The sequence below is a fragment of the Syngnathus acus genome, chromosome 21 (genome assembly GCF_901709675.1).
Source record: "Syngnathus acus chromosome 21, fSynAcu1.2, whole genome shotgun sequence".
Taxonomy (NCBI): domain Eukaryota; kingdom Metazoa; phylum Chordata; class Actinopteri; order Syngnathiformes; family Syngnathidae; genus Syngnathus; species Syngnathus acus.
Genome location: NC_051105.1, coordinates 128,734 through 142,349, shown reverse-complemented (window position 1 = coordinate 142,349; position 13,616 = coordinate 128,734). Strand labels below are relative to the sequence as shown.

Genomic DNA, 13,616 nt, shown 5'->3' with positions numbered 1-13,616 from the left:
TTCAGATGGCAGTATATTTTTTTAATGTTATTTATTTATTTATTATTAAATAAAATATTATTATATATTATTTTATTATCCATCCATCCATTTTCTGAACCGCTCAGTCCCCACGGGGGTCGCGGGTGTGCTGGAGCCTATCCCAGCAGTCAACGGGCAATAGGCGGGGGACACCCTGAACCGGTTGCCAGCCGATCGCAGGGCACACGGAGACAAACAACTATTTGCACTCGCACTCACACCTAGGGACAATTTGGAGTGCTCAATCGGCCTACCAAGCATGTTTTGGGGATGTGGGAGGAAACCGGAGTGCCCGGAGAAAACCCACGCGGGCCCGGGGAGAACATGCAAACTCCACACAGGGAGGGCCGGAGGTGGAATCGAACCCGCACCTCCCTGTGAGGCGGACGTGCTACCCAGTGCCACACCGAGCCGCCTTATTCTTTTATTACATTTAGAATTTTATTTATTTATTTTTATTTCCTTGCTCTATCTGAAAGCAGAAAGGTGTGAAAGTATCAAATCCGTTGTCACTGATCACTTGGATTCACTTTCAAATGCGGTGTCACAGTAACCAAAGCAGCAGGTACGCACAAAGCGCCCCCTGCCGTTGTCACGCGCAAACACACCGTCCACATTTCTCGGAGGCAGGTTGAAGTTGAGGCAACGCTGAAGCGCAACTCGCAGGCGATCAAGTTGAGTTTTGGGCAAGCCTGAGCCTATTTTGGGCAACAGTCAATCAACATTGATGGACAGACAGCCAAAGCCTGAGCTTCCTTTTGCTCTGCGACCTCGAGCCACTTCCTATGTCTACAAAACATCCCCTTGGGGGTGGGTGGGGGGGGGGGGGGTATTGGTTGAATAAGTTGTGGCTTCCATATCCCATGATGCTCTCTTGCTACGCCAATGAGAAGACTCGGGGGTGGGAATGGACGGGGGCTCCGGGTATAAGAAGGTGACAGCGAGCTCGCCCCCCCTTGAGCAGTTTTAATTCCCAGCCTGCTACGGCTGGAAGACTACACGGGGGTGTAGTTTTGTCTTTTCAGGGGGCGTCCAGCAAGCGGCCCGTCTTTAAGGACAAAGTTGGACCATCGAGAAGCTGCTCGGCTTCATCGGGGGGGGGGGGGGCTCCGTCCCAACACCAGCGGGCGGCCTTTCACGTGAGTAACAACCGGACCCCAATTAGCCCGGGCCGACCGTGCAAACGCACAATTGTGGAGTTCATTTCATTTCGCTTTGGCTGGTTTGGTGCTCAGGAGGCATGCGGCATCTTTGACAAAACCCAAAATAGCTCAGGTGAGGGAGGGGGCAGGGGGGGTCCCAGCCGGGGGCCGATGGCTTTTTAAGGGAATCGTCACTTGTGCGCCCCCCCTCACCCTCCCGCAGATATGCGCCACATGCTGCCTGTCAATCCAAAAATCTATTTTAAGCAGCAGCAGCAGCGTTCGGATTGGGCCTCCTCGCGTGCGTCGAGAGCCTCGTGCCCCGCGTCAACAATTCCAATCCAATCGAGTTCTTGAGGGTTCCTAAATGTTGGCAAAATGGGGCCTCGGCCATCCCGATCCCTCAAAGTCAGCCGGTTGAAGATGCACAGCGCAGCAAAACGATGTCATCATTAGAAGGGGGCGGACCCTCTCGAACTTGACTGGGGACTTGAGTTGATTTGGACTGCGCTGACACATTTACGAGCGCGTTCCAAACAAACCGTATTCCGGTCAGAATATGTATACGTGGATCAGAAATAAACGTTACTTTGTAGAAATGGTTGCGCTGTAACACGGCAAAGTGAAGTGACGTCACGATGTCACATTGAACAGTTCGCATCGATCCCAAGACGTGCCGCTGTTTCATGTTCTTAGCATGACAACATAGTCATGCGTGTTTTGCCCTGGTGTGTATTGAGGTCCGTTTTTTGGGGGGTTTGACATCCTGGCAGGCAGTCAGGAAGGCGGCCTCCTTCAGCTGCCACCGCCCGTCACCCGTGGCCCGTCCCCTCAAAGTATTTATAACCGACGGGGGGGGGGGGGCTGTGACACCGTTGTGGCTGACTGGCGCTCAGCTGTTGCGCTCGTCTGCCAGGCAAAGAACTTTGCTGATGCGTCCAATTGGACTCGTCGCACATTGTCACAACAACAACGCTCAATGACAACAATTGAAATTTACCAAGAAAAATGTTAGTGTTGTCTGAAAAGAAGGGGCGGAGCTCAAAAGCGGCTCGCAGCCCCCAAGACGGTCGGGCCCGCCAATTGCGGGGAGGTTAACAGCTGCTCGCACTTGACACTAATTGGAGCGGCTTCAGCGGGACCTCGGTCCAACATTAGCTCGCCTGCAGCAAGAAGAAACGCTTCAGCGTCGGCGGACTCTTTACGGCTCTTTCGGGAGAGTCCGAACGGGATGGACGCTCTACGCCGGTGTGTTTGCGAGCAGTGACGTTGACGTGGCGTCGTTTCAAGTGGAGCCAGCCGCGAACCCGCCCGCGCAGCTCTGCGCTTCAGGCCAGCCGTAACCGTCTTTATTCGAAGTGATTGACGTTCATGTTGCTTTTGCTTCGAATATAAACACAGTTTTGACATAATAAGTCACAATAAGCATCGCGTAACACTTGGTGGACATACTAACGAATGTCACGTGCCTTCCAGCGAGTGGCAAATTCAAAACGGAAACCTAAAGCATTTGAAAAAAAAAATGAACATAAAGTTCGTCAAGTGTTGGGGAGGCTATTTCGCTCAACCATTACGTGTGCGCGCGCGCGCGCGTATACAGTGTGCATGATGGGTCAGAATTTGGTGGCTTGGCTTTCTTTACTCGGGGTTTAAATGTTCCAGATGTACAGGTGGCAGATGAGAAATGAGCGATGGTAGAACATAACCGGTAGCAGATAGCAGAGTGTGCAATGTAAAATAACAATTAGAATACACACGATATCCAACGACACGTCACATTTGAACAAATAAGCATAATCGGACTTCGACTAAAGAAATGACCTATAAAGGAAATACAATACATAAGATGTTATCAATTTCTAGTGCCACAATTGGCCTACTATGCGTATTGAAATGACTTTCCAAATGGACTAGTGCGTCGCGGTGGTCTGGGGAGACCTCTAGTGATTGATGGGAGGAATAGAAATGGCCACAGCAGCAACACCTACGTTTCGTCAGGGATTTCTCTCGAAGGCCACCTAACGATGCCAAGTAACATAGGGTGACCTGACGTCCTCTTTTCCCCGGACATGTCCTACTTTTCATTTCTCTGTAATCGTTCGCAAATAGGTCACGCCCTTCTCCTCAAATCTAGCCGTGTGTGTGTGTGTGTGTGTGTGTGTGTGTGTGTGTGTGTGTGTGTGTGTGTGTGTGTGTGTGTGTGTGTGTGTGTGTGTGTGTGTGTGTGTGTGTGTGTGTGTGTGTGTGTGTGTGTGTGTGTGTGTGTGTGTGTGTGTGTGTGTGTGTGTGTGTGTGTGTGTGTGTGTGTGTGTGTGTGTGTGTGTGTGTGTGTGTGTGTGTGTGTGTGTGTGTGTGTGTGTGTGTGTGTGTGTGTGTGTGTGTGTGTGTGTGTGTGTGTGTGTGTGTGTGTGTGTGTGTGTGTGTGTGTGTGGTGTGTGTGTGTGTGTGTGTGTGTGTGTGTGTGTGTGTGTGTGTGTGTGTGTGTGTGTGTGTGTGTGTGTGTGTGTGTGTGTGTGTGGTGTGTGTGTGTGTGTGTGTGTGTGTGTGGTGTGTGTGTGTGTGTGTGTGTGTGTGTGTGTGTGTGTGTGTGTGTGTGTGTGTGTGTGTGTGTGTGTGTGTGTGTGTGTGTGTGTGTGTGTGTGTGTGTGTGTGTGTGTGTGTGTGTGTGTGTGTGTGTGTGTGTGTGTGTGTGTGTGTGTGTGTGTGTGTGTGTGTGTGTGTGTGTGTGTGTGTGTGTGTGTGTGTGTGTGTGTGTGTGTGTGTGTGTGTGTGTGTGTGTGTGTGTGTGTGTGTGTGTGTGTGTGTGTGTGTGTGTGTGTGTGTGTGTGTGTGTGTGTGTGTGTGTGTGTGTGTGTGTGTGTGTGTGTGTGTGTGTGTGCGCGTGTGCGCGTGCGCGTGCGCGTGCGCGTGCGCGTGCGCGTGCGCGTGCGTGTGCGTGTGAATCGGCCACTCCAAGTTAGTTAAAGGCCATGTCATAGAAATGTGTCTTTAAACGTGTCTTAAATGTTTCTACTGAGGTAGCAGTCCTAATATCCATTGGGAGGGCATTCCAAAGCTCTGGAGCCCGGATAGAAAATGCTCTAGACCCTGCAGACACTTTCTTGGCCCTCGGTGTCGGAGGAATTAAAAAAAAAAAAAAGTGCGTGCTTTCGCCAGGGTCGTGCTGCGTATGAAGCTGAGTGCTTAACGTGTAAGGCAGGCACTTACGTGTCCGTGGCAAATAAAGGTGCCAACGACCTAAAGCAGCGAGGGGCAAGAGCGCATCATCCAAAGTCACGGATTTCTTTTTGACCAAGTCCGAAAAGTGTAGCCGTCACTGCAGCATGTAGCTATGCTTTTCATACTGTTAAGCACCAGGAAAGCAACAGGTCAATGGACTGCACATTTGGCTTAAGGAAGATTTTCACAATTTGCATCCCGCTCCCTTTGTCTGCAGGCTGCCAAGCCAAGAAGGAGAAGAAGATGTCGACCCAGCAGGCGCCGACTTTCACGCAGCCGCTTCGGAGCGTGGTGGCACTAGAGGGTAGTGCCGCCTCGTTCCAGGCGCAAGTGAGCGGTAAGGCCCACCCGTCCGCCCGCCCATCCATCCATCCGCAAGGCAGCTCGCCGTCTGACCCCGCTTCCCGTCCCACCTGCCCAGGTGCTCCGGTTCCCGAGGTGTCGTGGTTCCGCGACGGCCAGGTCCTGTCTGCCACCGCCTTGCCCGGCGTTCAGATCTCGTTCAGTGAAGGCCACGCTGTTCTGAGCATCGACGCCGTCAACGCCACACACAGCGGGAGGTTTTCCGTCCGGGCCACCAACGGAGCCGGACAAGCCACCAGCACCGCCGAACTCGTGGTTACAGGTGAGAGCCCGTCTTAAGTCGGTACTCACCCCCTTCCAGCGCTCCTAAAGCACCTCTGACCGAGTTGACGTTCCCCTGCACACATCAGATAAGTCTTTAACTCTGCCTTGCCTTCAAAACCGCCACTGATCTTTGGACCTACTTCAAAGAGCCCAGGTAGTTTTTTTGCTCCTTCAAGATCACTCATAGTCTTTAGCTCCTCTGGACTATTCTATGTCCCCTTCAAAACCTCAGGTGCTCTTTGAACTCGTCGATGTTCCCTCAAACAACTGGAGTAGTCTTTGTTCCCTTCAGATAGTCTTTGACTCCTGTAATGTCCCTTTCAAGGTAGCCTCATCTCCTTCAAGACCTCGCATGGTCTCAAAGTCCTCAGACCAACTGGACACAAAGTCCTTGTTTCCCTCAAGATGTCAGTTCAACTCAAACTTTTTAAAGCCGCTTGCTGCAGGGACAGCCGTGGGACCTGCGCTGATTGAATCTGCCTGTCCGGGACTGAAGCGCGGTGTTTGAACTTTTGCCCCCGTGCAGCGGAGACGTCACCTCCCAGTTTCCTTCAGAGACTCCAGAGCTCGACGGTACGGCAGGGTAGTCAAGTGAGACTCGCCGTCCGAGTCACGGGCATCCCGCCGCCCGCCGTCGTGTTCTACCGCGAGGGAGCCGAAATCCAGAGCTCGGCGGACTTCACGGTCGTCCGAGACGGCGACTCGTACAGTCTGCTGATCGCCGAGGCCTTCCCGGAGGACTCCGGGACCTACTCGGTGACGGCCACCAACAGCAGCGGCCGGGCCTTGTCCAGCGCCGAGCTGCTGGTTTACGGTGGGTGTTTGCCATTAAGGGTTAATATTTGTGACTGTAGAAAGGCCAACGAGCGTACTTGGAAATGCTCGTTCACCTGTTGTAAATGCTGCCGTCGCAAAACAGTTGGCGACGAGGAGGTCAAATGAACTTCACCTGTGTGCAAAGTGCAGTCAAATGTAGAGACGCACTCCAAGCACTTTGAACAGGAGCTGTCGGGTTAGCTTTGAACCTTTTGGCCGTTTTGTGCACACGCAGGTGAGGAAGTGGTCCCGGCCAAGAAAACCAAGACCCTGCTTTCCAGTTCCCAGGTTTCCGGCTCACAGATGAGTCTTCAGACCGGGGTGGAGCAGGTACAGAAAGCCGTTCTTCCCGTTCTTCGGTCCTTGCATTTTCAGTCAGGTGTTACAAAATCAGAACACGGCTTGTGCAATTGCCGTCCCCCTCAGAGTTTTCAGAGCATGGCCACCATGGAGATGCAAGTGGAGAGTGCCGAGTCGACGGCGCTCCTGGCTCCCCAAGCTGCGATTGCCGGGGTGACGGTGGGGCGGCGGCAGTCGCCCGTCAGACCCGTCAAAGCGCCCGCGTCTTTGCCCGGCAGGTAGGCTTCCGAGATTCTTGGCCGAGGGGGTCGGGAGTTCAAGTCGAGCTTGGAGACCAATCATTTGGACTGTCTCCCAAAGAAAAAAGGAATTCACAGGGAGCCTTTGGAAATCTAAAGCGAGGGAGGATAACACTGCCTTGAAAGTTTGTTTTGGCCTATAGTAGTACATACGTACGTATGTATTAAAAAGAATAAAACAACAGCACGTCGCATTCATGAAATCAATGAAGAATTGTGCAAAAACGTCTTTGCACGCGGGACTCACCAGAATGAGTGCGGCTCTCGCTTTCAGGGCCGTCGTGTCGCCGACGGGCACACTGGAGCTGGGGGACGGCGGCTCCGACGTCCTTCCCCCCTGGAAGCTGACCGAGGGCGGCGGCGATGTGGCTCAGCTGGACCGGGAACAGCAGCTCATCTGCATCACGCAGGTGAGGAGAAACTTTTACACTCTCTTGTGAAGGGAAACCTCGTGACCGGAGCGTGGCTGTAACAAAGCTCCCTTCCCTGGGGGACACGGCGCCATTATGATTGCTTGATAGTTGCGCCGCGGCTTCACAACCCGCTCGGGCGCTTCTCCTCAGGCAAAGTTGTTTCGGGCATTTGTTGCTAAAAGTTGCAAAATGCCATTGCTTGATGTCATCCCGCGTGGAATTGGGGAAAATGTGTGATGGAGACAGACCCTAAATTGAGATGTTGTTTGCGCTAGAGAAATGCTCGTCACACCGTAGCCACCTTAGAGTAAGTTTGTCATTCGGTAGAAGCGGTCGCAGTCGAGGTTCAAGGAATTCCCAAGTTACTGCGGCAAATATCAAGCCAGGCAAGTTTTGGTCCAACGTCAAGTCACACAATGGCGTCGAGTTCCTCGCGGGTAGCTGGTCTGGAGGCGCCGTCCGTGTTGGGGACCTGCTCGGACGCAACCCAGAGAAGTCTCTGATCCAGCCATGTCTGCCCATTGTGCTTTTATCCAGTTGGTGTAAAATTGCAAGCTGCCGCGGGTAACCTTTTGACCTCCTTCGGTAGGTCGCGTTGGCTGTGTCTGAGCGTTGGATTGATTTGTCTGTCGTCCTTCCCCAGGCGGCGCAAGAAACTGCCGCGATTCCCCCCGGAGACGGCGCGGTCCCGCCCGTCTTGCTTTCTGTGAGTCAGACAGTCGGGTGTCAGCGGCGCCTGAAATCACAAGTCCTGTGAACGTGACCCGTTCTTTTTTCAGGCTTTGAAGAATACAAATGTGACCGAAGGCGAGTGCGTGAGCCTGGAGTGCCAGATCGGCGGGCGACCCGCCCCCGTCATCATGTGGTTCCGGGAGGACTACAAGATCGAGAGCTCGGCCGACTTCCAGATCAGCTACGACCGAGCCGGCTGCGCCCGCTTGCTGATCCGGGAGGCCTTTGCCGAGGACAGCGGCCGCTTCACCTGCACCGCCACTAACCAGGCGGGAACCATCAGCACTTCCTGCTACCTGCTCGTCCAGGGTCAGTGCATCCGGCCGGGGTGGAGTCACAGCCGCTCGCAAATATGACCCGCATTGCAGCAATGGACCCCACGTGACCTGATTGACAAATTCCAAGATTTACAAATGTCAAGCACTCGAAGGTGACGTGCAATTGTTCCAGCAGGCTGGCCCGCTACCAGACCAAACCGCCTTTGAGCCACCGCCTTGCTCCTTCAATCTTGGGCTCGACAAAATGCTCAACTGCCAATCTGTTGTTTCCTGTTTAGCCCCACCCCTAAAATAACATTGTCCTGCTAACAGTCACGCGAGCTACGCTTTTGTCAACAAATAAAAATCAACAAAATACGATCATCTGCAAAAAACAGTCAAAAAATTAACAGTGAGGTCGAGGCGACGCTTTGGTTGTTCGCTTCTCACGTAGACGTTGATTTTCAGTGTCTGAGGACATCGAGAGCCGAGAGGAGGAGGTCGAAGAGAGGGCGTGAGTTGACGGCCGCCAGTTTTCTGGGACGCCTTAGCGCCTCCGCCCGACTGAGCGTCCCTCAAATGTTTTCGCAGAGTCTCCGAGCAAGAAAGCGTCACCCAGGCGAGCGCGCTGGAGTCAGAGTCCTGTGCCGAGGCGCCTTTCTTTGTCAAGACTCCCGGCGTCCAGAAGCTGGTGGAGGGCGCAAGCGTCGTCTTTGAATGCCAAGTCGCCGGGAGCCCTCGCCCGCAGCTCGTCTGGAAGAAGGGCGGTGTCCCGCTCACCAGTGGATACAGGTCAGTTTGTCCTGGCTCTTGATCAATTGAGAGAGATGGAAAATGAAAACAAACGCGGCCACGGGAACTTTGATGAGAATTGCATGCGGACTTGTCAAAGGCTTGTGGTCGACATAAAGGGCAGCCGGCACGGAGCTCGCACGGTCAAGGCAGTGGGTGGGTGGCTGTGATCAAGTGTGTCTTGCAGATACAAAGTTGCCTACCAGAAGGAGAGCGGCCTTTGCCACCTGCTCATCTCTATGACTTTTGCTGACGATGCCGGAGAATATACCGTCGTTGCCAGGAACCGGCTCGGAGAGTCCTCCGCCATCGCCAGGCTGCTGGAGGAAGGTCCGTTGTACAGCCAGGCACAGCGTGTCGGCCGCAAAGGTTGACTTTGGCCTACTAGACTCTCGCACAATTTAAAAAAACGGACCTGAAAACTGACAGAGGTCTCGAACCGACCCGTGAGGTCCAGTTGCTACCGTTCAACCTTTGGATGATGGACTGTCCACACGGACACGCCAGCATCCGTCCATTTGAATGCATTTGATTGCAACTGAAGCCTGTCAAATTTCTCGTCTTCAGATGAATACGAAGCGTACGTAAAGAAACAGGAGGTGACCTCCGAGAAGGGAGCGGAAGCACCAGTGCGGGAACCCCTGGTCGGAGACGTTGCCCCCACCGTGACCGTGACGGACAAGATGACCACCACCACCTTTCTCTCTGGAGAGGTAGCAGGGTCTCCCGGTTGCATTTGTGCTCAAGTCGATGCCTTTGCGGCTGTACAAAGTACAACTTTGGCTACTTCCAAATCTGGGAGGTGGGGGTGACTCGTGTCGGGGGGTTCTGAATTGTAAAGGTTGCTGTGGAGACAGGAGCAGGCTTAGGGGCAGGCGGCAGGTAGTCCCGCCGCCGAATCTAATGAAAAGTAACTCAGTATGCCGAGGCTGCCGTAGATGCCAAGAGTCGGGAGATGCTAAGGTGTCGGCGGCCCGGCGGCCAAGCCAAAGTCGCCTATCTCGTGAGGACGGGCGGTCCGCAGCAGTGGCTCTCAGACCTTCTTGTTTTGCAGGATTTCCGCCTGTCCATCATCGAGCAGCGCATCATGCAGGAGATCGAGCTGAGCGTCCTGAGAATCACTTACGCAGAGCTGCTGGCAGAGGATGGCGAACAGATGGCGAGCGCCGCCGACCAGGAGGCCGTGGCGCCCGCCTTTGACGCCCTGGTGAAAAACTACCGTATCGTGGAAGGAATGGGTGTCACCTTCCACTGCAGGATCTTCGGAGTGCCGCCACCCAAGGTGAGCGCGCGGGACTGAAACGACGGGTTGCCCAGTCTGCTTCAACTCATCAACACCCATGGAAATGGAGCGGGATGCACGTGTTCACATGTCACAAAATGTGCTGCGGACAGATCGTTTGGTTCAAAGACGGTCAGCGCATCCACGCCGGCGGACGCTACCAGGCAGAGGTTCTTCGGGACGGCCGTGCCAGCCTACGACTGGCAGTGGTTCTGCCCGAGGACGAGGGTGTGTACAGCGCCTTGGCCAGCAATGAGAAGGGAAACGCCGTCAGCTCCGGGAAGCTCTACGTGGAGCCCTACGTGGAGCCCTACGTGGGGCCCTCTGGCAGCGCGTCGCCCCAGACGTACACCCCACAGCCGGCCCCGCAGAGGATCCGGTATGTTTGCACTGACAGCCTTTTCCACAGACCCAAATCCGTACGCGTACGGCGCCAATGGCCCAGGCCGCGATGCTGCTGCCAAGATGCTACCGCGATGCTACCGCGATGCACCCACCCGCGCAGCGTCATAGACGCTGCCTCTTGAACTAAAATGTCTGCTCGCGAGATCAAAGCGCGAGATCTTTGAGTGCGAGCCGAAATCCTTTCAGAGTGTCAAATGACGTTTGATGCCGTCGGTAGAATCCTTCCGAGCGTGTGCCGTTGTCGTTGTCAAGGTCAGCGTCTCCTGGCTCGCCTAGCCGCTCCTCCAGCCGCTCTCCCAGCCGTTCTCCCGCCCGAAAGCTCGACGACACGGACGAGGCTCAGCTGGGGAGACTCTACAAGCCCGTCTTTGTGGTGAAGCCCACCTCGCTCAGATGCTCCGAGGGGCAAACTGCCAGATTTGACCTGAAGGTGGTTGGCAGACCCATGCCGGACACCTACTGGTTCCACAACGGTGAGAAGCAAACAGATCAAAGGACGCACTATTCTGATGATGATGTCTCGGACTTGACATGAGTGTGTGTGTGTGTGTGTGTGTTGCACAGGAGAACAAGCGGTCAGTGATTACACCCACAAGATCGTGATTAAAGAGGACGGCACTCAGTCCCTGATCATCGCCCCGACCGTGCCGCATGACTCGGGCGAGTGGACGGTGGTCTCTCAGAACCGGGCCGGACGCTCATCCATCTCAGTCACGCTCACTGTGGATGGTAAAAGTCCCTTTGCCTGCCTGCCTGCTGTTGTCTTCTAGTTCTATTTCATCCATGCAGACCGGCAGGACGTCCCGTCACTCAGTGCTTTAAGCACCGCCTCCTAACGGTCAGCAGGAATTCATAGAAGTGTAGTGACATTTGTACCTTTCGTTCTACTTCATCCCTGCTGACCGCCAGGAGGCGGTGCTTAAAGCACAGAGTAACGGGATGTCCTGCCGGTCAGGAGGGATTCATAGAATTGTAGTTACATTTGTAACTTTGCTTTTGGATGTGGTTGCTGCTTCAGTTGTCCATCTTCTGCTTGTTTTCCAGCCAAAGAAATGTTGGTGCGTCCACAGTTCACAGAAAGGCTGAGGAACGTTAGCGTGAAGAAAGGAACTCTGGTGGAACTGGCCGTCAGAGCCATCGGGAACCCCTTGCCCGAAATCGTCTGGCTGAAAAATAGTGACATTGTCACACCTCACAAGCATCCACATATCAAGTATGTTTCGTGTTGCTCCCTGAAACCGAATTGTCGCTGTGTTGTCAATATTTGTTTTCTCAAAGAAGCACAAAGTTTATTTCCAAGACCCGAGGATCGAAGCAAATTGTCGTCACTGCGCCCGACTTTCTCCAATCGTTGGGAAAACACTTTGGCTGTGTTCCAGGATCGAAGGAACCAGAGGAGAAGCGAGATTCCAGATTCCGTCGGTGTCGGCTTCCGACAGCGCGTGGTACACGGCCACGGCCATCAACAAAGCTGGCCGGGACACCACCCGCTGCAGAGTCAACGTGGAGATGGACTATGCTGAGCCGCAGCCCGAGCGGCGGCTCATCATCACCAAAGGAACCTACAAGGCCAAAGAGATCGCCGCCCCCGAGCTGGAGCCCCTGCATCTCCGCTACGGCCAAGAGCAGTGGGAGGAGGGAGACCTTTACGACAAAGAGAAGCAACAGAAACCGCAGTTCAAGAAGAAGCTGACCTCGGTTCGGATGAAGAAGTTCGGCCCCGCCCACTTTGAGTGCAGGCTGACCCCCATCGGCGACCCCACCATGGCGGTGGAGTGGCTCCACGACGGCAAGCCCCTGGAGGCCGCCAACCGGCTGCGCATGATCAACGAATTTGGCTACTGCAGTCTGGACTACGAGGTGGCGTACGCGCGAGACAGCGGCGTCATCACCTGCAGAGCCAGCAACAAATTTGGAGCGGACCAGAACTCGGCCACCCTCATCGTCAAGGACGAGAAGGGGCTGGTGGAGGAGAGCCAGCTGCCCGAGGGGAGGAAGGGAGCGCACCGTCTGGAAGAGATGGAGCGCCTGGCTCACGAGGGCGGACCGGCCGGGGTGAGCGGCGCCGACGAGCAGACGGAAAAGACCAAACCCGAGATCGTCCTGCTTCCCGAGCCGACGCGAGTGCTGGAAGGCGACGTGGCCCGATTCCGCTGCAGAGTGACCGGTTACCCTGCGCCCAAGGTCAACTGGTACCTCAACGGACAACTCATCCGCAAGAGCAAGCGCTACAGACTACGTTACGACGGCATCTACTACCTGGAGATCGTTGACGTCAAGTCTTACGACTCGGGCGAGGTCAGGGTGGCCGCGGACAACAACTTGGGCTCTACTGAGCACACGGTTAAACTGGAGATTCAGAAGAAGGAGGACTTCAGGACGCATCTTCGCCGGGCTCCGGAGCCCAGAGCGCCTGAGATTCAACCCGAAGCTGGAAAGACTCTATTTGAGGTGGTGAGGGTGGAGCAAGCCCCGGAAGACAGTCGGCAGAAAGAGATCATCAAGCTCAAGAAAGCCCAGAGAATTGTGCGTGAAAAAGCCACAGAGGAATCGGAGGAGTTGAGGAGCAAGTTCAAGCGCAGGACAGAAGAGGGCTATTACGAGTCCATCACGGCGGTGGAACTCAAGTCTCGTAAGCGAGACGACTCCTACGAGGATCTTCTGAGGAAGACAAAGGAGGACCTCCTGCATCGAGCCAAGGAGGAGGAAGAAAAGAAAAAAGAGGACGCCGCGCCAGGCAAAACGGCTGCCAAACCGCTTCAAGCGGAAAGGCTCAAGCTGTCGGCCAGCATGGAAGCTCCCAAAATCCTGGAGCGCATCTCGAGTCAGACCGCGGCACGAGGGGAGGAAGTCAAGTTTCGAGTCCGGGTCGTCGGCAAACCCGAACCTGAATGCCAGTGGTTCAAGAACGGCGTTCAGCTAGAGAAGACTGAGCGCCTTTATTGGTTCTGGCCCGAAGACCACGTGTGTGAGCTGGTGATCAGAGACGTCCGGGCGGAGGACTCGGCCAGCATCATGGTGAAAGCCACCAACTCCGCTGGCGAAACCTCCAGTCACGCATTCCTCCTGGTGCAAGGTGAGACTCGATCGAGTAGGACACGGTGAGCAACAGCAAATACGTACTTTCCAAAACCGGCGCCGTTTGCGGTCAACGAGGCTTTTGGTAGCTCCGATTGCTTTTCCTCTGGCATTTCCCAACCGCTATTCGGCAAGATGCCTTTTCTTGTTGGGACCCAAAATGAGCCACACCTCTGCTCTGACCGATCCCGCACGCCGGCTACATTGATGTGTTTGCGGATGCCACTCCCGGT

General features: G+C 54.7%; 1 protein-coding gene across 2 annotated transcripts in view; it reads left to right on the top strand.

The window, feature by feature from the left end:
* Window positions 1-987: 987 nt before the first annotated feature.
* LOC119139825 (titin-like) overlaps window positions 988-13,616 on the top strand; it is a 116,565-nt gene continuing 103,936 nt past the window's right edge. For both annotated transcript variants that reach the window (XM_037280826.1, XM_037280825.1), the window contains exons 1-19: window positions 988-1,160; window positions 4,600-4,719; window positions 4,804-5,007; window positions 5,536-5,823; window positions 6,061-6,155; window positions 6,252-6,403; window positions 6,699-6,834; window positions 7,481-7,543; window positions 7,617-7,878; window positions 8,295-8,340; window positions 8,418-8,618; window positions 8,806-8,948; window positions 9,186-9,331; window positions 9,673-9,900; window positions 10,014-10,279; window positions 10,558-10,778; window positions 10,870-11,034; window positions 11,350-11,518; window positions 11,685-13,381. In XM_037280826.1, coding sequence (XP_037136721.1) covers window positions 4,626-4,719; window positions 4,804-5,007; window positions 5,536-5,823; window positions 6,061-6,155; window positions 6,252-6,403; window positions 6,699-6,834; window positions 7,481-7,543; window positions 7,617-7,878; window positions 8,295-8,340; window positions 8,418-8,618; window positions 8,806-8,948; window positions 9,186-9,331; window positions 9,673-9,900; window positions 10,014-10,279; window positions 10,558-10,778; window positions 10,870-11,034; window positions 11,350-11,518; window positions 11,685-13,381 — 4,576 coding nt within the window. In that variant the 5' untranslated portion in view covers window positions 988-1,160; window positions 4,600-4,625. The remainder of the gene's footprint in view (window positions 1,161-4,599; window positions 4,720-4,803; window positions 5,008-5,535; window positions 5,824-6,060; window positions 6,156-6,251; window positions 6,404-6,698; window positions 6,835-7,480; window positions 7,544-7,616; window positions 7,879-8,294; window positions 8,341-8,417; window positions 8,619-8,805; window positions 8,949-9,185; window positions 9,332-9,672; window positions 9,901-10,013; window positions 10,280-10,557; window positions 10,779-10,869; window positions 11,035-11,349; window positions 11,519-11,684; window positions 13,382-13,616) is intronic.